At 39.9% G+C, this 25,580-nt stretch overlaps 1 protein-coding gene across 3 annotated transcripts in view; it reads left to right on the top strand.

The window, feature by feature from the left end:
- Positions 1 to 25,580, top strand: part of stxbp1a (syntaxin binding protein 1a) — a 37,169-nt gene extending 11,589 nt beyond the window's left edge. For 2 of the 3 annotated variants that reach the window (XM_067574634.1, XM_067574632.1), the window contains 19 exons: positions 3,007 to 3,056; positions 4,907 to 4,988; positions 5,090 to 5,166; positions 5,809 to 5,887; positions 7,238 to 7,341; positions 9,285 to 9,433; positions 10,237 to 10,321; positions 10,566 to 10,696; positions 10,818 to 10,925; positions 11,056 to 11,116; positions 11,840 to 11,905; positions 11,992 to 12,072; positions 12,262 to 12,400; positions 13,271 to 13,380; positions 13,569 to 13,670; positions 14,152 to 14,237; positions 17,665 to 17,819; positions 19,166 to 19,323; positions 23,347 to 25,580. In XM_067574634.1, coding sequence (XP_067430735.1) covers positions 3,012 to 3,056; positions 4,907 to 4,988; positions 5,090 to 5,166; positions 5,809 to 5,887; positions 7,238 to 7,341; positions 9,285 to 9,433; positions 10,237 to 10,321; positions 10,566 to 10,696; positions 10,818 to 10,925; positions 11,056 to 11,116; positions 11,840 to 11,905; positions 11,992 to 12,072; positions 12,262 to 12,400; positions 13,271 to 13,380; positions 13,569 to 13,670; positions 14,152 to 14,237; positions 17,665 to 17,819; positions 19,166 to 19,275 — 1,770 coding nt within the window. In that variant the 5' untranslated portion in view covers positions 3,007 to 3,011 and the 3' untranslated portion in view covers positions 19,276 to 19,323; positions 23,347 to 25,580. The remainder of the gene's footprint in view (positions 1 to 3,006; positions 3,057 to 4,906; positions 4,989 to 5,089; positions 5,167 to 5,808; positions 5,888 to 7,237; positions 7,342 to 9,284; positions 9,434 to 10,236; positions 10,322 to 10,565; positions 10,697 to 10,817; positions 10,926 to 11,055; positions 11,117 to 11,839; positions 11,906 to 11,991; positions 12,073 to 12,261; positions 12,401 to 13,270; positions 13,381 to 13,568; positions 13,671 to 14,151; positions 14,238 to 17,664; positions 17,820 to 19,165; positions 19,324 to 23,346) is intronic. The other variant, XM_067574633.1, reaches the window with a different exon arrangement.

Below are 25,580 nucleotides of genomic sequence, written 5' to 3' on the forward strand. Positions count from 1 at the left end.
TTTGTCTCAACTAACTCTTTAGGGAAATATTCGGCTCTTTTTCTGCTAAATGCTCTAATTTCTTCTCCAGCTAGTTGATAGCTTTGGTGCTGGGCCAGTGGTGTACAGTGGTTTTATAAAAGCTTATTTGTTTAAAACAGCTGCCTGCTGCCGCTGCTGGAAACAAGGTTGATGAGGGCAGAGTTTGCAGGCCAGAAAACCAAAACAATGAGCTAAAAGGTGGTAAAACTCTCTGTAGAGCAGAGGGGAACTGCAGAGTCAGAGTCTCTGTGGGTTCGTCACTACAAACAACACCTCTGGATCAATAGATCCATTGTTTATATAAAAATACTTTATAGTGCAGCTTTAGCATTGCTTACACAACCTGATATCTCACAATCTTTTCATACATATTTCCCCAAACTGAGTATCAATGACTTATCAATAAACAATGAGGATTTGAGCCTTCATAGACGAACATAAATGATAAAAGTTTCTCTCATTCAATTCACATTTAGAGGCAGAGTTAAAAACAGGAATCAGTGTGAAAGTAACTCCTTGCTTTTATTTTAATGCAATTTCTGTGTAGGACAAAATCACCATTTTTAAAAAATAAATAATACAAGTTTACACCAGTATACCAGTTCAGTGACTGGAGATTTCAATTCTTGGAGCTTTTATCAGAAAACCTTTATCAGAAAAATGCTGCAGCAGACAACAAAAGGAAACACATCAGCTGCAGCAGAGGAAAAGGGAAAACGAGTGACGGATATCCCACTGCGTCTTTGTTTGTCTGTGTCTCATCCTGTGGCCCGGAGCCGCTGCTGGATGAAAAACAAGTCAACTTTTTAGGAATGAAAGTGAACCTGCTTGAATGCTGCAACTGTTACTTTGAGCGTTTAGCATAGATTTGTCAAACTCCACAGTGAAAGCACACACTCCTTAACACATTAAAAGCCCATGTGTGTCAGTTTTTGGTTTTGTCACTTGAGTTGATATTCTCTCTGCTATTGTGCTGACACAGCGGCTTACAGAACAGGATACAGAAGATGCTGGAAATAGACTGAAGGAAGCTGAGTTGGGGAATCTCTCATTTAGTGAGAATAAGATTTGCACTATTCCAAGATCATCTGTCCCACAGGAGGTCAGATACAGTTCCTCTGACTCACAGGAGGTGGAGGCCGGAGACTGACGCTGTTTCTGGATGAACTCGGTCACATTTCATTCACTTTCAGTATGTCAGCTGCTTTTAAAGGCCCATTCTGTGTTTTTTTTTTTTTTTTTTTTGACAACATAAATTTGATTTATAATCCTGCATGTAACTGAACGCTTTTCTTTGCTTCCTTCTTTACATCCATCCTATCTACATATCCTTCCTTCCATCATATCTATCTGTCCTATTGGTAGCCCTTAGCTCCTCCTTCTGTCTGTCAAAAGAGCCAATCAGAAGCTGTTATCTTCATCACCTGGAAGAATTTATCAGACGTTGTAATGGAGGCAGAAAACAAAAGCGCTGACTGAAACGAACACACCCCTGATCTTTATTCGATGTGTGTTCTGTAATCTTTTGTACGAATCCTTTTTAATCTGTCGTAATCCATCAGTATCTGTGTGGCTTCAGGTTTTAGCCGGGGACGAAGGGCTTAGCGGTTTATATTTGCAGTGATCCAGCATGATGTTTAACAGTAATTCACCCTAAATGGATTTATCCTAATACGGCTGGCAGATGGTTGGCAAAGTGATCGGGCCAATATCAGTATCGTGGCATGAACACGGCCGTTGTGTTATAACCCCACAGTGGATTGGATTATTTCTCCTCTGTGGATTTTACTGGAGGTCCTGAGAAACAAAGCAGAATCATTTACCAGCAGTCTCTGTGTTTTTATTCACTCCTCACCGACAGTGTACATCTGTGGTTATTAACCTTGTTGCAGGCCATATCTGACTGTTGCATGTTGATATCCTCCAGTGCAGGAATTGCATTATGGGATTTTTAAATCTATATCACTATGGTTGGAACAGTTTAGTTTTAGTTGTTAGTTGAGTTTCGTTGAACTAATACTCAAACGTGTTCTTAAATCTATTCTCTACTCTATACTACAACTACAAAGTACATTTTTATAGCAGCACATACATTACTGTTGTAGTATAGGTCATTTTTAGAGGACGCATTTTTAGCGCTTTTGGCAGAAATCAGTGAATTTTTACACTTTGAAAAGAGTAAGACATATTCCTTAAATATTTTTTTATCATCAAACTGTGGAACATTATTCAAACTTAACTGCACTTTATTTGTTTTCTGACATTCTTAAATACAATTATTGTATTTTGCTTAAAAGATGATTAGGATTGTCAGTATATGCAGTTGGGATGGAGGGATTTGTCGTCATTACTGGTTGCTTGTTCTTTTGTAATTGTTAATTGAAATGAATGGCAGAAACAGTTGTCAAGATCTTTCACTGCTCAGTTGAGATCACAGTGAAAATCTAATTATGATTGTAAAAATAAGATATTTAACATTTCTGGCCAAAAAAAAAGGAAATCTCTTTATGGACACAACAAATCACATGAAGTCAGCTGTCAGTGTTGTAGAACTAGATACTCAAATTAATGGAGCACATACTGTGCTGTAAGACAGAGCCATATGTGAACCCTCCACACACACACACACACACACACACACACACACAGGCAAAATTATCCAGTCAGAGAGGACATATTCAGGCCTGCAGGGTGCAGCGACACCGAAACAGCCAAACAAAGGTTGTTACATACCGTATATTCTCCTGAAATTTAGAAATTATTCATTTATGTTGACGTTATGTGAAGGTATTTAGGTCTGAGGGTTGATATTAACTTACTGTGTGGACATAGCACTCTTGGTGTGTGTGTGTGTGTGTGTGTGTGTGTGTGTGTGTGTGTGTGTGCCTTTTCATGAGTATTCCCTGTTTACTAAATGGAATACTTTTGCTCATCAGATCACCATGCACCCCTGAGATTCCTGATGTTTTGTTGTTTTTTTTACAGAGATTATGAATGATGTAATCAAGAAGATAAAGAAGAAGGGAGAATGGAAGGTAAGAAGAGACTCCGACACATGATGAGACACATACTGTACATACATTTGTAGGCATTTGTTAGAAAAAAGTTATAAAAAAATACCCTGTAATTACAAACTGTGGGTCTAATTGAGGGGGGAGTTGATGTGGAGGACTGAGCCTCAAACCAAACAGTACATCATCATATTTCAATAACCGACATGTCTCGACTCCCACACAAAGTGATCAGTGAAGTCAACTGTTGTAGAGCTTGATTCAAATCAAATTTGGTTTGTTCCACGTGTTGAACACATATATTTGATAATGTACATTCTTGGAAGGAAAATCTGCCGTTCACTATTCACAACTGCTTTACAACTGGGCTGATATAGAATAGTCCTCCCTGTTCAGTGTTTGATTAGTGTTATAGCTGCCAGTAAAGACATAATGAAGTTTTCAGCAAAGTAGCCCCTTAATCTGCATCTTGTGTGAATGAGATAAAACAACTAGATTTCTTATTTCCAGGGCTTGAGTAGGAATTGGGAAAAAAAAAGATAGTCTAAACCAGCAGCCTGCTTACAGTAACATGCACACGCAGCATTTGGGAGCACGAGTCTTGTGTAGGCATTATTAATTCATTTAAGGACACAAATCACTCATGTGTAAAAAGAAACACTGATAGTTATTCATACACATGAATTATAAAAAACTTCTCCCTGATACCTGCTGGGCTCTGTATCTTTTATGGACAGAGGATTTTGGAGGCGTAAGCAGAAATCTAAGTTCTTATTCTGCAGGTCTCTGACTCAACTAAATGTTGGACATCACACAGCAGCTGCACATTTTTACCTCTTTGCAGATTGTTTGAGCAGGAAACTGGGCTGATTTTGGTCGACGCTGATATTAGCTACATCACATATACCTATATTTATTGGAAAATGGCAATCTTGAATAGTAATGGTATGTATGTAGTGCTCATTTCTAGTGAGTGATGTAAAATGTAACCAAATAATATATTAATGAAATAGTACTATAGATCCTGGAGTTAGTCTTGAATAATGATGTCAGGGCTGTGCAGTTCTCCTGCACGAGCAAACAACCACAAAATTTAGTTAAATTTCATTTTCAGCACTAAGAAATGTCTTTACACATATTACAACAACAGGAAAAAAAATAAATCTGAAGATAAAGCAAAGAGAAGTACATAAAAGATACAAACAATGCATGAAACATACACACATCAAATATAGAAGACACATAAAAACATTTAGAAGTGGCATAGAGTGAAAAACAAATGAAAAGAAAGTTCATATTTCAATAAGTCAAGTCAAGTTAAATCAATTTTATTAATATAGCCCAAAATCCTAAAGGTCAAATTTTCCTCAAGGGGTCTTTACGATGTGTGCAGCATATAATACCCTCTATCCTCAGACCCTCCACTCAGATAAGGAAAAACTCTTTTACTTCAGGAGGAGCAACAGAGGAAGGATCTCACTTCCAGGACACATAGACGTGCAAGAGATGTTGTGTGTAATAAGTCCTCATATCATAATGGTCCACATTAGACAAGCCAGAATAACTAAAGCCATAGTCACATGAAAAGAGTTGAAGCCTGCATTTAAAAGAGGTGACTGAATAAGCCTGAGTCACTAACGAATGCAGGAAGAGCAGAGAGCTCCAATCAATTTGTTTTCATAGTTTTGACATTAAAATAAAACCGACCACTGACACACATTAGCTTAAGATATTTACTTAGACAATTCCTGGCAGTGAACATCAGAAAATTCCCAAGAATTTATGTATAACTTTATTTGAATGAGACAGTTTTATTGTCAGCAAGCTGTAATAAACTGTGTTTGTATAGTTACTGTCTTCTCTCCTGTTGCCAGGCGCTGATTGTAGACCAGCTGAGCATGAGGATGTTGTCATCCTGCTGCAAGATGACAGACATCATGACAGAGGGCATCACCAGTAAGAGACGATGGTCACGTCTACCGTTTCTCTGTGACACTTCCTTTAGTTTGTTTGTGTAACCGTGTGCCTGCATACGTCTGTTTCTCCTTTTCCTCTAGTCGTGGAGGACATCAACAAGCGGCGAGAGCCTCTTCCCAGCCTGGAGGCCATTTACCTGATTACACCCACAGAGAAGGTGAGCATGCTCTCTCTCTCTCTCTCTCTCTCTCATTCATAGTGTATATTCAGAGGTGTGTCAATGGCAGCAGGTCTGTGTTTTCAGCAGAGAGAACAGAGAAGCCGCTGTATGTCAAACACATGGCTGTTGACTTACCCGAGGCAGATCACGCATACACACTTATTGGTTTCCATGGTCTCTGAATTCATTATTGGCGACACCGTAATTAAGTTCAGTGTTGTCAAAGCAGGCTGTATAATGTTTTCAGTGTACCGTGAAGTGTATTATGTACTGTATGAAGGAGCACAGAACAGTTTCATACGCTGTTGTTGTTGCTCTGACATGTTCTGACATATTTTGCTGCTTCTTTGACATAGTGTCACATTTTTCCTTATTAAATATTTAACTTTGTTTTTGTTGGTTGGTTTAGTCTGTTTGGTCTCTTTGGTCAATTGATTTAAGCTTCATTGGCATGTATTGTGTAGTGTTAAAAATACTAAAAAAAATGTTTTTCATGTGCTTATTGTATTTATTCATTTAGTTCTGCTTATGTAAAAGCTTTGGCAACATCCTTCTGATCAGAATGCCAGAAAAGCTTCAATGAACTGGATCGTACACACTACACACACTTACCTGAACGCTACTATTCTCTCTCCTCAGTCTGTCCACACCCTCATTGGAGACTTCAAAGATCCTCATTCAGCTAAATACAAAGCAGCCCATGTTTTCTTCACTGATTGTGAGTAGATGCACGTTATGTAGCTTTGTGTTCTGTGCTTTTTGCTCTTTAATATTTTCTTCCGGTCATCAGTTATACTCTTTGTTCAATGTATTATTGTATTCTTTTTCTTCTCTACTGCTGTTTTCTAAGCTCCTTGTAATAATTGATCTAATAGATGAGCTCCCATTGTCCCTTTTTGTTTTCCTCTCATTTCTTTCTTATTTTGTGCTTCATTTAATTAAATTGGATGGAGTTACTATAATGCTACAATGAGCTTTGAGTTTGAAATGTCTCTGTTATATAAGTTGCTGTTCTCCTGAGAATCTGCAGCTACTGTACATCCTGTCAACTGATGAATGAGATGGTTGGACACGGTGCTCAGACTTGTCTCAGATGCAAATAACTGCCGTTCACACAATGAATTGTTGCGCGTCATTTGCAAACATAAGCATAGCAGTACATCATTTGCATACACGCTGCAGTCAAACAGACATAAATGTGAAGGATGCACTGATATGAAAATTCTTGATACCAATAACAGATTGTTTACAAAAATATCTGCAGATGCCAATACTGTTAGTTTGTCATTTATACCTGTTTATGTCCATTTGTCTTTCAGCTGCTTAAACACAGCTCACCAAGGAACACAGTTTCACCACTACTACACACTAACCTCCCACTACTGCTGCATTTATATAGTCTCTATTGTTTGCACCTCCACAATAATCAAACTTTGAGCCAATTTGATATTTTGAAAATCAGCTAATTTGAAAAGATGATGACAATGTAGCCTAAACCTTTTGTTGGCTATGGTGAAATAAATATTTTAGGGCTGTGCTATTACTTAATGTTATGATGACCTAATAACAATACAAGCTGAATATGAACATGGCTGTTGAAACTGTAGAAGTAATTGTACTTAATTTACAATGGGGAAATTTTCCTAGAATAGGCAAAGTTATAGACTACAGTGCCAAGACGCTGCTGCCTCTTGCTGTTAGACTTGAGTATGGCACGCGCACAACTGAACTCACAGGCGTCACCAGCTTTTTGCGTAGCTTAGAGTGACAAATTGTAAGAGCATACTTTGAGGTCAAATTACGTATCTGCTATGCAAAATGCGAAAAAATATCATAACAAAATCTGCCAAAAAGGTTACTAGATGAATGTTTGAGGGCAAACATGATCTCCTAACAAATACCAACATCCCTTCAGAATTCCTCTATGGATAAAGATGCATAATTCAGTTTTTCTCAATTCCACCTCATTAAGATTCATAAGTTTTCAAAGGTGATGAGAGCAAATAATCAACTAGAAGCTATATTATTATATATTATTATTATTACTTCTTGTTTCTGTTCCTTCCAGCCTGCCCTGATCCTCTGTTCAACGAGCTGGTGAAGAGCCGTGCTTCCAAAACCATCAAGACTCTGACGGAGATCAACATCGCCTTCTTGCCCTATGAGTCTCAGGTAAACATCCTGCCACATGTAATGAAGGTGGCTCTGGCGCTGTGAGAGAGCGCTGTCCGTGTGACACAACGTTGATATGCAAACAGAGGATTAAGGGTGTGTCACAATGATTGAGATGAATAAAACACAACCATGCAGACAAATGGCAATAGAAATCTTATGAAAAGAGTGCGTATGCATAGACTTTTTTGCATCTGGATTGTTTTTTCTCTTGCATTATTCACCTCTCTTCTCTCCTCAAAACAGGCCATGAATGAAAGCTGGTTGACTTTTATTGTTTGTTAGTGACTGTGAGTAAAAACCAGAGAGAGAGAGAGAGAGAGAGAGAGAGAGAAAGATGCAGAGATAGAGAGCGAGAGCGAGAGCAGCGAGAGATCGATTAAGACAGATGGGAGGAGAGAGATGCTGTAAAGGACACGGACAAGAATAGTAACCGTGAGGTTATTGGTTGTTAGATTCAGGGTTGGATAACAAAGAGACAAAGAGAGGAGAGAGAAACACAAACACACACTCAGGTGGCCACTTGGCAGAATGCTGCTGACTCACCAGTCGCTCTGTTTACTGCCAGACTGTTCGAGAAAGACTCACATTTGTCACATCGCCTTCCTTCCCTCCCACTTGCTTCTCCACCCTTTGCTAAATTTCCAAATTCCTGCCTCCATGTTCTTTCTTCCTCCCTCCCTCTCTCCCTCCTTCTGTTTTCTGTTTTTTTTTAATCCCGCCATTCCTCCCAACCTGCCTTTGCACGTCGCTTCTTGCTTTTTTTTTTTCATTATGTATGTTTATTATTTCCCTTCCTCCAACAGCATTTTGCTAATTTACCCCTCCCTCCCTCTCTATCTCCCACATCTCTCCTTCTGTCCATCCTTCAATCTCTCCCTATCTGAAGATGCGGCTCGGCCCACAATGCTTTGCTGCCCTCCTGTCTACTATGATTAATTCAGAGTCAGTGGTTTTCTGCTCTAGGCAAAGTGCTGCCTCATAGACCCGCCCACAAGACGACACTCTGGTCCCATTGGATGAGTCAGGATCCACACAGCGGGCGGTAGCCAATCATAGCCGAGCTAAGGCAGGGACCCTTCTGCAGAGCAGGAGTGTGGTCATGTGACTGTGGACAGATGGGTTGGGAGGAGGGAGTGGTAGTGAATGATGCAGGAGAGGAGAAGGATGTCTCATTTCTCTAAAAACATGTTTCCTCATTTCCCCTCTCTGTGCATCTTCTCCTTGCATCTCTCCTTGAATCTTTAGTGGGAGGGACTAAGATGCCAGTGAGGGAAACGTGGATGCAATTAAGGGAATTGAAATGGAGAAGGAAGAGGAGAACGAGGGGAGACGAGGAACATGGAAATGAAAGAAGAGAGGAGAGGAGAAAAGATAGGAGGAGATTCAACAAGGAAAAAAGGACATAGAGGAGGAGAGATGAGATGAGAGAGAGAGAAAAGGAGAATGAGCGTGACGACCTGAGAGAGGAGAGTACACAGACAAAGAGTAGAGAGTAGATTAAAGAAGAGTGGATAGAGAAAGACAAAGAGGGGAGATGAGAGGAGATAAGGGAAGAGGAGAGAGTATATACATCAGATATGTTTGATATTATCACAACACTTCCAGCCTGTTTTTTGCAGTAAGATAACATGCTGTCTGTTGACGGTGACCTTCTGTATTTTACACAGAGCAATTCATACTCTTCATGATACTGAAAATCTCAATCACCCTCTACATCCATAATTAGCCATCACATCCTGGAACACATCCTCTGTTCCTGACTGCACGCGACAAAGTGTCTCAGTCAGCAGCTACACGTCACAACTCTCTGAGACTAAATTTGCACATTACATAAAGAAAAGAAGGAAGGTGGAAAAGCTCATATCAACAAAAGTAGGAAGGCAAGAAATGGTTTGCTGTTTCGTTAAAGCAGAGTTTAAGTTGTGTGTCTGCGTGTGCAGGTGTACTCTCTGGACAATCCAGATGCCTTCCACAGTTTCTACAGCCCTCATAAGACCCAGCTGAAGAACCCGGTGATGGAGAGGCTGGCTGAGCAGCTGGCCACGCTCTGCGCCACACTGAAGGAGTATCCTGCCGTCAGATATCGAGGGTGAGCAGTGGGAGTCGCTGCTCAGGTGCAGCCGTGGGTACAAGCTGGATTCTCAAAGAAAAGGCTTCTTAACTTCAAAGAAGTAGCTTATTTGGACAGATATGGTTTAAAAGTTGAAGTTCAGGCGCTGCAGTTTGGGAGGATATTGGCCTGTATTGATCAAATTTTGGAAGCTGGTGAAAAATGAAATTAAAAAACCCTATTCATTCGAAAAATACATTTAATTTTAAGTTGGCTGTGATGAGTAGTCTGCTAGTTTTCTAGATGGCTGATTCATTTTCCAGCATTTAAAACCTACAGCTCCTATGACTGACAACACAGATGAGTTGTTATTATTAGTATTATTAATGATGTATTTTGCATAATGACACATCTCTTTTGGATGCTGTTTTTGTTTTTGCTGCACTGACTTGTGTGAGAGGAGAAAACTGATGGTGCTGCAGATGTTACTGTAGATCATTTAATGTCATTTTTAAAAAAGTAATCAAATATAATTCTTGCAGTACTGATTCAGCATATTTGCCTAAATTAATTTCCCTCCCTTGAGAGCAGCGTTCTCTGGAAGCTGCAGCTTAGACAGAGTGCTTACACACCTGTCTGTCAGACCGATGCTGTCAGAATGTATTTTTCCCGTAGAATTTTTATCAAAATGTTTTCTGCTTTTTGTTGGTTTTGTCTCACCTGCTGGCTTGAATGTCTGTCTGTCCTCCTCCTTCCTCTCCTTCACATTTAATCGTCTTTCTGACTTTCTGTGTCTCACTTCCACATGCTTCCATTTATCTGACCATCTGTCTGTCTGTCAGGGAGTACAAGGACAACGCCACCCTGGCTCAGCTGGTTCAGGACAAATTGGACGCTTACAAGGCTGATGACCCCACCATGGGAGAGGTGAGCTCAGGAGATTTTTTAATTTAATTTCTTTGACTATTTGTCCCCTGTTTTCTCGTATTCTCATCGTGCCTTTGTGTGCCTACTTTCATTTCTTTCGAGATAGTGTTTTCGTAAGAACATTTTGTAAAGTGTATTATCTGCCCAGTCTAAATATTTTCTCTTGTCCTTTTTTATCTTATCGCTCCTTTCACTCCTGTCTTTCTTCCTGTTTGTCTCTCTGTCTCTCTCTCGCTTTCTGTAGGGTCCAGATAAGGCTCGCTCACAGCTGATCATCCTGGACAGGGCGTTTGACCCCGTCTCACCTGTCCTGCACGAGCTCACCTTCCAGGCCATGGGTTACGACCTGCTGCCCATCGAAAACGACGTCTACAAGTAGGAACAAACACAAACGCTGCACTGGACAGAATTTTTTATAAAAATATTCCTATCAGGTCCAATCAGATTTTAACCAAACTAGTCTGTTTCAGTCAAAATGATTGTTTCCGTTCTTCAGATATGACACCAGTGGCATCGGAGACTCTCGTGAGAAGGAGGTTCTGTTGCATGAAGACGATGACCTGTGGGTGAGCCTGAGACACAAACACATAGCTGAGGTGTCCCAGTGAGTACTTTTCTTTATAATGTACTTTATAGATCAATTCACTCAGTCTTTTGATACTGAATCAAATAATATAACAACCTTTCTCTCATGCGTCACTTCTTCTCCTCTGCTGTTTGTGTGTTGTCATCAGGGAAGTGACACGTCAGCTGAAGGAATTTTCTTCCAGCAAGAGGATGAACACTGGAGAGAAGGTAAAGAGGAAGCTGCTTAAAGGAGATGTTGATAAGCTGACGTATAGAGTCTGAACACACAGTATTGGAAAGATATTGGTATTATAGTGTTACTTAACATGGAGGATAACTTCTTTAATTCTTCATTACTTATTATTCGTTTCAATGCTAAATTAATTGAGTAATTTAGGTAAATAGGCCTTTCTAGTCCTCTGACCACTCAAAGCACTTTTACACTGCATGCCAACATTCACCCATTCACACACATACACTCACACACTGATGGCACAGCCTTCAGGAACAATTTTGGGTTCAGTATGTGGCCCAAGGACACTTACACATGCGGACTGGAGGAGCCGGGGATCGAACCACCAATCTTCCAATTAGTGGAAGACCTGCTCTGCCTCTGAGCCACAGCCGCTGCAAATAGCAATAAAAGCTCTAAATACAATCTCAAGTTCTGGTGTATAAACTGATCACTCTGAATTGCCACTTAAGGTGAAGAGATCTACTGCATATTTTAAATTAATTTAATAACTTAGAACATAATTTTAGTTTTTATTTGGTCAGCGTCACTTGGCAGAGGAAACTGAATGAACTGTGATGTTTCTCTTTTTCTTTTCCATTTCACATTTGTAGCAAGAACTTAAAGGACCAGTGTGTAGGTTTTAGTTTATCTTGCATTTATATTAATATATCACACTTTTATTATCATGTAATTTCATGTTGCTTTTGTGTCAACAGACCACAATGAGGGATCTATCCCAAATGCTGAAGAAGATGCCTCAGTATCAGAAGGAGCTCAGCAAGGTATGTGTGTGTTCATATGAGTGCGTGTGTGTGTGTTTGTGTGAGTGTGTACAGTACTTTGACTCTGTATATTTTGTGTTTTTCAGTACTCCACTCACCTGCAGCTGGCTGAGGACTGTATGAAGCATTACCAGGGAACGGTGGACAAGCTGTGCCGTGTGGAACAGGTGAGAGTGCAGTGGAGGAAGACGAGGAAACAATGAGACAAGAGAGTAGATCTAAAGGAGGATTATAGTATTTGAATTCCACAATGTAATACTGTGCAATAGTTTATTTGAAGGTTTGAGGGAATACATGTTGTTATGAGACCATTTTAGATGTCAAACATTATATGAGACCTGGGCTCTCTGTTGCAGGATTTGGCTATGGGCACAGACGCTGAGGGAGAGAAGATCAAAGACCCCATGAGGGCTATCGTGCCCATCCTGCTGGATGCAAACGTCAGCACATATGACAAGATCCGCATCATCCTGCTCTACATCTTTCTCAAGAACGGTAAGTTTGTACAACTCTGTGCTGCCATCTGTCCCTGTAAATGCCTTTTTTTCTTTACTTGTTTCATTTTATTGTGTTTAAATTATTTGTACTTTTTGTTGTTGCTTTAGCTGTTGTCCAATCACCTTTTTAAATATTAACACAGAGTTGTGAGTATTAGGGTTTCCGTACTACACATAGAACTGTTTAAATGCACAGAAATGCTCAGAGTGCAGGAACATTAACCTGGTAATTAACCACACAGTCAGTTGGGATCTGAGACTCATGGGCAACGTCTGTCTGCTGAACATTCTTCTAGATTTATCTGTCACCGCTCTTTTTTAGAAATTATAATAGAAATGAGGGGCTACTGCACTGCTGGTGCCACTGTAGTCCTTCACTAATTAATATCCACTTTGTACGAAAGAGAGAAATGAACCACTACAGCCCAACTCGAGCTTCAACCAGTCAGCTTTTCAGAAAATGTGAAATGTAAAAATACAGGATACAGATACAGAGAAAGACAGAAATTTACCGCTGCAAAAATCCAAAATTCAAATTCTGTGTAGCGAAAGTCTGATACATCCTGATAATGAAAGGATATATCAGTGACTCATCATCTTCAGATGGAAACAACAAGAAAAATATAGAATACACTTATCTGTTAAGGAAGTGCAGTGACATCAAACTAAACACATTTTGAGTTCTAATGAAATAATTTTATTTTTGTGCTCCAGTAACAAGATATTAATTCCCCTTCATCGCATTTCAGGCTGAACATATTAAATGTAAACAAATACGCTTAGAGGTTATAAGACATGACCTGTGTGTGTGTGTGTGTGTGTGTGTGTGTGTGTGTGTGTGTGTGTGTGTGTGTGTGTGTGTATTCAGGCATAACGGAGGAGAACCTGAACAAGCTGATCCAGCACGCTCAGATCCCCCCTGAGGACAGTGAGATCATCACCAACATGGCTCACCTCGGCGTCCCCATCATCACAGATGTAAGACCCTCACTGATCAGCTGATCAACTTCTTTCATTATCAGACACCAGAGATACTGTTTCCTCAGTGTATGGACCAAACAAGTTGACACAAAATCTTTGAGACATGCAGGTTATTCTGATCACTGTTTCCTTTGTCCTTCTTACTTTCTCTTTCTTTCACCTCCTCCTCTTCTGTCCTTCATCAGTCCACCCTCCGCCGAGGAAAGAAGCTGGACAGGAAGGAGCGTGTGAGCGAACAGACCTATCAGCTGTCCCGCTGGACACCACTGGTCAAGGACATCATGGAGGTGTGTTTGCAGGGCTTGAATCTCCGTTAGAATGACCATATATTCATTTATTTGTGTGTTTTTCGAGACAAAAATAGCTTAATTTTAACCCGGTTCTCCACTTTTCATTTTCAAAAACATTTCCACTATAGATGTGTTTTTTATTTCCTCAAGCAAACAAAATTGGGAATGAAAAAAGCAACAAACTAATTCATTTGAGCAGATTTTTTTTTTGACTCAGCAAAACATCTGTTTTTCCAGCCCTGTTGTCATTGACTATATTTAGCCTCTTATTTGTGCAAAGCCAATTCTCCAATGGACCTCCATGATGGAGCCACACATGGTTGCTAAGAGACATGACGCAACTGTGAAGCCCCTATTCAAGCGTGTGTGTGTGTGTGTGTGTGTGTGTGTGTGTGTGTGTGTGTGTGTGTGTGTGTGTGTACAGAAGGCAGACAGTATTGCTGACAAAGATCTGTTTTGTCTTTTTGTCCCCCTGCAGGATGCAATTGACGATAAGCTGGACACCAAGCACTACCCCTACATCTCCACCCGCTCCTCTGCCTCCTTCAGCACCACTGCAGTCAGGTACACACACACACACACACACACACACATTGCATCTTATTGCATGGTTTGCCCTTTTTAAATGACAAAGACAGAAATGGTGCTATTAGATCAATAGTAATTTGGGAAGGGAGATGAGTCTGGAAGATCAATACTTGAAAAACTGAGAGCAGGGAGGTGCTTGATGACTGGCAGGTTAGTGAGCCGTATACAGATGCCAGTGCAGTGATAGGAGGCATCAGAGCTCAGACATTCACCAACTCTTATATATATTCTAGCAAGACCGATAAGCACCAGGCAGAAGCATCCAAAAACGTAACATTTTTAGAAATCAACCATAGAAGTTTCCACATTTTAAACTAATTACCTTGCATCTTTTGAAATATTTGATTGAATTCATTAAATGATCTATATTCATAGAGGATGATGCAGTAATTTCAATAAAAGAAGGAAACATTTGCAAAGATTTTTATGTTTACAAATGACATGAGAAATGAGTAAAAAACGTTGCAAAGACAGTCTTTTCTGAAATGATTCATGTCTTCCACAAAAAAACAATATCAGTTAAAATATCACCCCTGGCAACAATATTTAAGCAAGCTGACCTGAAAACAAATCATCAATATTTCCAACTCCATGTGTGTGTTTGTCTATGAGAGGATGACGCCACATCAAACCTTTCTAATCCTTACACTCCGTTGTGTGTAGAAGCTGCTGGTGTGTATTGATTCAGCATCAAATTCTCTCTTGTTACAAACTGCTGTGTCTCACTAGCTGTCCATCCCCCACAGCTACAGATACCCAGTGCTGAGGATCATGTTAGGATACATGTAGGTTACTGAGACACATGCAGATAAAACCTCTAATGGAGTCTGATCAAACTTTAGCTTCAACTCACTTTATTTGGTTTCAGTTTCCCAATTTAAAGCAGCTATAATCAATATTTTTATCATAACAATAGATTAAAAATGAGAAATTCTGCATTGATTTCTGCACTGCAGTACTGAACACCACGTTTTGTTTGTTTGTTGGCTGGACCGCGGGGACCAGCCCTATAAACACTAAATGTCTGTCCGTCACTGACTCACTCACTGACTCAGTGACAGAGTGATGAAGACAAAGCTCGGGACAGCCAAGTATCCCAGAATGCATTTCGCACCAACTGGCAGCGATGGCAGAGATTTTGAGCCAGACTAAAAGCCGTCATAATTTTTCGCTGTAGGACAGTAATTTTATTAAGTTTTAATATTTTTCAGGCAAGAAAATAACCATTTAGATTCCCAATATTTCGTCAGTTTATCCAAATAACACCTGTTTGTAATGTGCTCCAACGTTTCCGGGCATGTAACCGTGTGAGACCAGCCAGTCATCTAAGCCGCTAGCAGCCCGACTTACTGAGATAATCAGCCAGTCAACATGTCGACATCCCAGAGAGAAAATGATCTGATGAACTGATCTGTGCAGCTCTTTGGAGATTTACCACTGGCTCTAATGTCTTAATGCATTTTGTTGTATGATATAATTCCTTTTGGAAGATAAATGTTGGCCTCACAGATGAAATCTAACAATTGTAGCTGCCACATTAGTTTGTCTGAATGTAAAGTGAAGCTTCATGTTTTTACCGTACAGAACAACAGCGCTGCCTCTGAGGCTTTTTATGTACAGATATCACCACATTTACATAAATATAAATGTATTCAAATGAACAGATCAGTTTATTTTAAATTTAGTTTTATTTTATTAAGCTACGCAACAGTTTAGATTTTGTTATAGCTACATTATAGACTGAATAACAAAATTTACTGCATCTCTCTATCAATGAGGTTATTTTTTGTGAGAAGACTGTTAGTGGAGTTTTGAGTTGAGATTATTTTGTCACATTACAGTCAGGTTGGTGTGTTGAAGCTGAGCTGCTGCTGTCAGCAGGCAGAATGATCGTACTGCGTCCTCCTGTCCTCAGAAGTTTGTACTCCTGAGTCCAACTTGCCAAGTCTGAACCAGCAAGTACACAAGTCTGAACTCGGTGTACTTGGTATCAAGGTCAAATTGGCTTCAGTCAAAGCCCGGCACACTTCCTGGCAGTTTGGTCGCCATGTGTCACCACTTCCTGTATCCATCATTTCAAATGAAAAGCCCTCTAGCGTTTCATACACAGTCCAGCCATATACCAGGTTTTGATTTAGTCTTGATCATTTTTAAATAAAACCAAACAAAAAAATAAAACCACTAAGTATTTTCTATCAGATACCTGCTTGCAAATTTTTTTGAAAGCACTGCTTTAGCTTTTAGTAATGATCAGTTGTAGCATATTTATAGACATTTTTCCAGAAATACATCTTGATCTTGTCACAGTAGGAAAAGCACAGGTGTAAATAATTAACTGATGATGGCTGAATTCCATGTAGCTGCTTCAGTTTCAAAGACTGGTATTGTTCATGCTGGCTCACCATCTCTCTGTAATGACTGACTGAGACACTTGAATAGAACAGAGCCATCGTTAATGTTATTAGTAACAGCTGTGATTGTCATACTATGACAAATCAAAGGCTGTGTCTGAAATCACTCCTTCGTTCACTCATTCACTACTCCCTTTACTGTAATAGTAACTCAATAATCTACTCAGTAGTGAGCAGCAAATTGAGATTTTGGACATTTGCTAATCATCGTCATTTTGCATCAGCACTGTCAGCTGTAGTGTCAGTAATTTTTGCATCTATAAAAAGCAGCATGTTGCATTGTTTGATTGTTAGCACAAAGTACTTTTTTGTTTTGTCGTGAAATTCTTGAGGGAAATATATAGTGGATAAATTAACACATTCAGAATTCAGACATTCAAATGGAACGGCAGAGGTTATAGTAAATAGGGAGTGATTTCAGACATAGCCAAAATGTCTGTTGTGAAAAGGCCTTTTGCAATAACACACTGTCGCCTGTGAATCACGATCTGCCAAAATGATTTGTTTTTTTCCCTGAGAAGTTTGTGCAGGCTGCAGAGCTTCCTGCCAGAGTGTATGCAGCTTTCAACAAGCTCCACTAATCTGATGCAGGAGCCTGTATGTAGCCTGAGCGGAAACGCTGCCTGGCAGGCAAAATTCAGGGCAAAATAGTTTTCCCAAAGCCTTTTTTTTTTTGCATTTTCCTCTACTTAAATTATCATTATTTTGAGATCTAATCTCACTTTTACAGCTGGACGATAAGAGGACACTGTTAAATGCAATTTTAGCGTTTCAACTCAAATGCTAGCTGGAAATGTGGGAAGTGACAAAAATAACATTTTGAAAAGTCTCTCCCAAGTCTCTAAAAATTATAAGGGAGACATAATCCTAAATTTGGAAATCTTTCTCATTTCACTAAATCTTTTTGACTCAGTTGTGACAGCCAAGCTAATAAAAACATGACATACTTTAGGAAACTGTAATAACATGAATCCTGTTTTCCTGTCTGGCAGTGCTCGGTACGGCCACTGGCACAAGAATAAAACACCTGGAGAGTACCGCACCGGTCCACGTGTCATGGTCTTCATCATTGGGGGCGTGTCCTTCAGCGAGATGCGCTGCGCTTATGAGGTCACACAGGCCAATGGGAAGTGGGAAGCCATCATTGGTGAGTAGTGCAACAGGGGGGCACCACTGAGTGCAGACTGAGAGCAAGAAGAAGCGTTCATGTGTAGGCTGTGGACATGGCTACTCAAAAACACACCCGCTGCAACATTAAACTCAGAGCAGGTGTGTCTCTGAGTGGACACGATTTGAAGAAAGTGTGGTAGCTTATAAAAGCTGCGTCCTAATTCAGGGGCCACATCCTTTGAAGGATTTAAGAGGACTGTGTGAGGTTGAACCAGCAGGTGCAGGTTCAGTCTGGCCTTCAGGTCCGCAGAAGGACACAGCTTCTGAACCGGGACGCAGCAAAAAATATCAGGATGGAGGGAAGGGGAAACACGGAGTGAGTCAGCCACAGGAAGTGAGCTGATGGGCAGTCTAACCTGAGGTGGAAGTACAGCGCATAAAAAGAAAGATTTACTGCTTTATGACATATTAAACCTTATATCAGAACCTGTTTTTAAGTTTTTCAAGTATTACTTCTAGGAATTAAGTTGCATTTTGTTGAAGTAGGCGGAAAGATGATTATAAGATAGTTTCTTTTCTTTTACAAAATCATGGGAAAAAGTTGACAATCACTCACAAAAACAGTGAAATCTCACACCAAGGCCAAACTAGACTCAACAGATATAAATAAAATATTCAACATGGTTTGATATTTCATTGATTTTTGCATCAACTATACGACTGAGAGGTAGATTTATATACCGACTTATTGTTAAACACCTTTTTTTTTTCACCTTTTTGATACAAAACGACAAATTAGGAATTGACATCTCATGTTTTGCAAACAGAATCCATTTCAACACAACATAAATGTCATGCACCCAGATCCTGAATCACATACATCACTACCACCTCAATCACACGGACACACTTTAGATGTAATCTTGTGTAAAGTATTGGGAGGGTCTAGCTGCAGATTGTTACAACCTGCCTACTGTGTGTAAAGCCTTAATGTTAAAATAGTCCTTTATGTCATGCCCCTCTGTACTGTTTATTTAATGTCTTAAAGCTTCGCCAGTCAGTCTGTGTTAGTGTCTTGTTAGTTTCTGTTGTGCTCTGCTTCAGCTGTTGTCTTTAAAAACAATTGTTGTCTTTAAATTGCAGCCACGCCTTGTCTTTTTCTGTGTCCCGGTTTTTTTGTGTTTGTGCAACATGGCAAGTCTGTGTGTGTGTGTGTGTGTGTATGTGTGTGTGTGTGTGAACTGTGAGTGGATGAGTGTGTCTCTGTGTGTGTGTGTACGACAGGTTGCTTGTTTTAACCCTTTGTGTTTCTGGAGAGAGCGGGGGAGGGGGCGTGGCATGTGCTGAGAGACGAGTGGTGAAGCCGCCTCTGTTCCTCCACAGGTTCCACCAACATGCTCACTCCCACCAAATTCTTATCGGACCTGCAGCACCCCGACTTCCGAGAGTCCACTAGGGTGTCCTTTGAGGACGCAGACCCCTCAGCCGAGTGAGGCAGAGACAGATTGGGAGGGAGGGAGAGAGAAATCACACTGAAAAAAGTAAAGGCAGCCGCACAAAGAAGCCCTTTCTGATCTTTCACAGCACAAGGGCTTCATCCTTGTTCCTTCTTCTTCTTTGATCACTCAGTACCGTTTTATGTACCTCCACCCTCCTCCTCCTCCTCGTGTCCCTCAGGGATGGGCAACCCCCGACCTTTACTCACTGCATGGACCGCTCCATCAGGCTCCACTCCCTATAGGCTGAGAGTTAGCCTAGAGAGTTAGTCCTGCTATTCATCAGGTGTTACCTGTCTGCTGCCCCTACAGGAAGGCTGAATCGAAATGTCACAACTTTACCGAATATCAGGCGTGTTCCTGAGAAGTCCATGAGTGCCTAGGACTACCCAAGTCCACAATTCATCATCATCATAAGTCCACAAGGGGGCACATGTGGACTTTCTACAGACTACTAGAGAGTTCACTTAGGGTTTAGACTTTGTTGATTGAACCCACAGCTCGTTGCAAAACGAATGTGATGCTGTCATTTTTAAGTCACAGACTCAATGCATTAAAAAAATATATTTTTAAAAAGTGATCAGCTGTGAAGTCTTACTGTGTATGTATGTGACATGAGCTGCGACAGCCCAGTCTGTAAGTCTGGGTAGACATTTGGATTCAGCCCAAGTAAAGTCTGTGCTGAAGAGCGGCCATGCCTGAGGGGGTCGTGACCCCATCCCTGCTGCCTCCTCCCATCATCTCAGCTGGGTGGATTAAATCACCTCTCGACAGCCACCCAAAGGCCTTTTGAGCCTGTTGAACACTCACTCCAGATTTAATCTACCCCGAGATCCATCTTTATTAGTTTTTTACTTTCTGATTATTTTTAGAATTAAACCTTCGCAAAGACAATCACCTTGATTTATTACCAGTTTCTTTCAGGACAAGGTCCTTAAATTGATGTTGGATGATTCTCTCCTTTTTTCCTTTTGCTTTTTTTTTTTTTTAATTTTGACTCCCAGTCCTCAGCCCACCATCACATGCTCACATGGCTCACGGCTCGTCTGCAGAGGGTGCTGGATATTAGTAACAGAACATCTTTATCATGATAATACCTACACGGTGCTGTCACACAGGGCAATTTTGGGGGCAGCAAAATGAAAAAAACAGTCAGGCAAGAAAAACTATTTCAGAAGAATTCAGTTCAGACACCTAAAAAGTTGCCCTGTGGATCAGTCTCACTATGAAGCCTCTCTGCTGACTCAGTCGGGGAATGTAGCAATGTTCCACCTGATATGCTTTAGCAACCTAACAAAAAATAAAGATGCCACACATGTCAAACAGCTGCCACTAATCCCCCCTCCCTTAATGTAGGAGAAGATTCATTTCCTCCAAAACTAATCCTTTATACCAGCCACTAGCAGATTGATAGTTTCCAGTATGTTGATGCAAGAACTAAAAAGACAATACATCCAAAAGCACCTGTCGTGTTCTGTTCTGATTGTTGCTGTTGTGCCACGTATTGGTGAAATGTCATCAGATTTCACAGGATTGCTCAACGCTGATATGTGCATGTGTTGAACAGATGTGTTGACAACAGCACAATGCATTTAAGAGTTACTGTAGTTTATTTAAAATAAGCCACACTTGCGAGAATTTGGTCATTTAAAGGAAAACTGTGTATAATGTGAAAAAATCAATACATTTTGATGGAGTCACCCATTATTGTTATGTAACAATTTTGGTTTCGTTTGGATTACAGGTGTAGCATTGAGAAACGACTGTTGAAAACATTTAAATTCAAATTAATTCATGTAAATGTATAAAAGAGGGAAAATAAAGGTTTTTCTTTTAAGCCTCGGCTCAGAAGTTGTAACAACATTCAAAACATAACCTCCTTGGCAGAGGTAATAAATAATACAGACTAAAAAATAATACCTATCTGCATTAATATCCATGACCACCTCATTGCCCGTCTCTGTAATGCATCAGCAAGGCCACTTTTACACACACATTTCCATTAAAAGCTGGATTTTCACCCACTAAAGACAGAATACTCTTTCCCCGGGCATCCATCTCATTCCTGACTAATCTGCTAAAGCGATATCGTTTACAAACCAACTTTTGGTTTTATGGTTTCCTCAGTAAGCAGCTCTCACCATAAGCAGTATGGCTGCTCTGACACATACTGCCGCATTCAACACTTCCTGAGCAAAATGGCCATCACTTACTAAAACAAGTCTTTGTTTTTGTTATGCTGTTTTGGTCTAAATCTGGTCATGTACAAGAGTTTAGTGGCGTTGGAAATCAACGTCACGGTGTTGTGTTTCTGGGGCAAAAAGGCCCACGAAGCTGTGTGTTTTGGGGAACAGCAGAGAAGCAGGCGAAGCCAGTCCGACGTTGACCTCTGTTACCCCCACTAAACCCCACTCACGATCCCTGACACTTATGACCCCCGCATCACCATAACGACCCAACTCGAGATGGGCTTGCCTCTTTCTCTCCTGTTTTTACCTTCAACTACTTCCACTTCTTGTTTTGACCCCTCATAGGATCAAGTTTAGTTTTACTGTAGGCGAATGTCTTTGAGCCAAAGAAGCAAATCAAACCAAAGTGGAAGAAACATGCAGCTTTGCAACAGAAACAAACCAATGTAGGCCAAATACTGTTGATAATGTTGAACAGGTGTGAGGAGTAAATCAAATCGTCTGTTTGCCTTCTTTATGGTCAAGGATTAAGATGGTTATCCATCTGTCAATCTGGTAATGAAGCGACAAAAATATTTGGCAAAATGTTTGCTTTACTCCAGTCGAGCACCTTTCAAGTTTTACAATGTTCGAAATGTGTCTTCAGCTGTCACAAGAGTTCATCCCTGTGTCATTAGAGCTACTGAGTTTCACATTTTCATTCATATTTACAGTAGACGATAGACGTAACTCTGTGGTTTTTGATCCCATGACATGTAGAGATCCGCTTTTGTCTTTTTTTTTTGTGCTTTTTCTAGCAGTATTTTCAGCTGTGTGCATGCTTTAATGACTGTACTATACCACTCTCTACTGTATGTGGTTGTGTGCACATTTTTCTAACACCTGATTGGCTGCGCTGTGTAGACAGGTTTGATGTCAGAGGATTTCTACTAGCCCGCCTGCAGCTTGCAGCTCACATGACAGTTGTGTGGTGCCATCACTGATCTGTGTGCTTCCATAATGTTCAACTGCATGTGATTAAGTTTATGTCAGGCTGTATGTTTGTAATGTGACGGACTCAGAGTATTAGTCAGAGGTGGAAGAGGTTAACATGGTACTTCACCTGGGTAAAAGATGAAAACATTTCATGTCTGAAACAAGTGATGGATTGATAGCTGGAGATATAAAATGAAATGAAAATGAAAAAAAAAAAAAAGAAAATCTTTAAATTTGGACCTGTGAGGATTTCCAACCTGTCTAGTTAATCTTGCATAAGTTATATGGGGATTTTCCTACTTTCAGACTAGTTAAAATAGTACATGATTCTCTACAAGTTGACAAAATTCTCTAAATTAATGTTTAAAATCACGTACAAAACTCATCACACTGCTGTCTATTGGACTTTTGAAAATACTGATATTTTGGAGACTGGAAAATGTTTATCAGACAACACTGATGAGCTATTTGATGACCTCTTCTGTTTAATGCAAAATCTGAATATGCAGAGTAAGAAGTAACTGCAGCTGTAAGATAAATGTAGTGAAGAAAAGAGGACAAATACAAGTGCATGAAAGTAGATAGACACTCAAATGAAATACTCAAAGCACTTAAACTTGTAAGTACAGTGAAAGTTTGGTCCCAGTATTTTTTTCTCTTTAATACATGAACCATTTTTAACTTACAGACTAACTGATTATGATTTCTTGACTTTGGGTTGCTCAGTGTTTCTATCTTTACTTTCATTATGTGAGACTGCCCTCATCCAGCTACTGTAGGCATTCATAGCAAGAGCTGAAAACACATTTTTCCCTCTGTGTCTTTCCAAACGCGCAGATCTAACACTCTCTCTTTGTGTGCGTGTGTGTGTGTGTGTTTGTGTGTGTTTTCTGCGTGTCTTCAGGATCGACCCACATCTTTACCCCCACCAGCCTGCTGGAGCAGCTCAAGGCCATGAACAAACCAGACGAGGAAGTGACAAGCTAAAATCCTCCCATCACATCTCCCTCCTCTTAACCTGAACCTGGCCCCCCTCTACCCATCTTACCTCCTTCCTTTCCCCACAAGAATCCTACATTTATTGTGTATGCATCTTGCTTGAGAAGAAAAAAAAAGACATCTTAGATGACAAAAAAATATATGTTATATCAAAGAATAAAATCGTTGTAAGTATTCTCATGTTTTACAATGGATGCAACTAAATAAACTTATTTAAAAAGGTTTAAATATCAGAACAGAAGGCCATTTAAAACTGAAAGTACCAAAATGTAATATTGTATGCTATGAATCCTGCTAGAATGTGTAAAAGGTAGATATTTTCTCTCGTTTGTTCCTTTGGGTTACCTCCTTTGTGTGAGTTTTATTGGAAGCGGGTGGAGGAGGGATGTGCAGTTTGAGAGGTTGATGTTGTAAAATATATCATATCAGTCAACATGCAATATATATATAAATATATTTCATCAGAGAGGAGTCGCCCCTGCCCATTTGAGATGTTCGTATTCAGTAGCATGCTTGGACTTGTGTGGACTGTTACTGTGTTTGTATCCAGTGTGGATGTTCTGGGAGCCACAGAGTTAGCATTTAGCTTTTTCCTAAGATGTTGTGCTTGAATACTCCACTGAAAACTTTACTTTTCAGTATCAAACAAGTATCAAAATGTGCTCAGAAACACTTTCAAACCACTCTTACTCAAAGGTCTGTCTGTTAACTCAGTTGCCAGTGTTTTAGGGACACCTAGCGTTAGCTAACACTAAGCTAACTAATTAAACTAATGCAGTATACTCAGAAGAGTTTCTAATATTTAGTCTTCTATCATTGATATTAATAGGGTGTACAGAATATTAAAGGCACCTCTCAGTATAGTGCAATACAATTCAACTGTATCACAAACTGTAGCTTCCAAAATGACTTTTAAGTGGTCACTGCTGTCATTTTGTTGAGATAATTCATATTTTTAAAACTCACAAATTTAGGTAATGTTTAAGAAATGTTGATTCAGTTTGTTTGTTGCACATGTGCGCACTAGCAAGAAAGGAAAGCTTAAGTCTTATTTGACAGAGATGTAACTGTTGACTAGACTGAGCACATGGTTGAGCAGCTGATAACTGGACTATGCTACAGGAGTGGTTTTATAAGTGTCTGTGAACATTTTGATACATTTTTTCACGGTGTAGCCATTTTGTATCTAAGTTAACCTCGGCTGCCGCCCTCTGCAACTTTCCATCGTACCACGTTGCAGCCGGTGAATGTTTGATACTCAAAATGAAAATTTTCAGTTTAGTAGAAACTCTTGGTTGAGAGGGTTTTGAGAAGAGAAAAAGCTCTGTTAAAGCCAGAATCAACCCTGCTGAGACTGTAAAGTATTCACTCGCCACAAACTTTTCCTTTCTCCGGAGAAACTTCACGTTTTAATGTCGAAACGGCCGTTGCTTGCTGATATTTAATGAATAATCTTTAAAAGGGCCAGTTGTATTTCAGTATTGTATCCTGTCAGATTAAGTCTTATCATTGGTTAGTAATGATGTTTAATTGGGCCATGCACTGAGTAGTGTTGTGTATATGCCATATGTTGCTGTTTTAGCGTCTCACTGTTGACTGGTGATATTTCTGACTGTGAAGTAGTGATACTTTTCCTTTAAAAAATGCCAATGTGAAGCCACCGTGTTTGTGATGTTTTAGCTGTAGCTGTTAGTGGTCAACTGGAAAAAAGAACTAATATCTATATTTTCTTTGTCTGTTTCCTCCTCTGGTGCAATGTAAACCCTCCAATGGTGAATGGCTTTGCAAAAGAAAAAAAGACTTCAATCCAACTCTTTATTTTATTTCCTCCCTCCCTTCCTTATTCCCTGGCCAAACAAGTTGTATATTGCACTATAATGCGTTTTCTGTGATGCAAACGCTTGACTTTGTGTTTATTTTTTTCTATTATAATTTGCTGTTGTATAGGGTTTACTCTGTCAAATCAATTGATTTATATCAAATTTATTTATCAGAGAAAAAATATTATTGAAACATTAGTCTGTCCTAAAACTGTTTAACTTATTGGGATTGTATGTTTGCGAGTGTCGAAGCACAAACAATACTTCCATGTGTACCTAATATGTACTAAGGCTGTCTAATAAATTGGCTTCCATTACA

Source organism: Thunnus thynnus, chromosome 19 (genome assembly GCF_963924715.1).
Source record: "Thunnus thynnus chromosome 19, fThuThy2.1, whole genome shotgun sequence".
Lineage (NCBI taxonomy): Eukaryota > Metazoa > Chordata > Actinopteri > Scombriformes > Scombridae > Thunnus > Thunnus thynnus.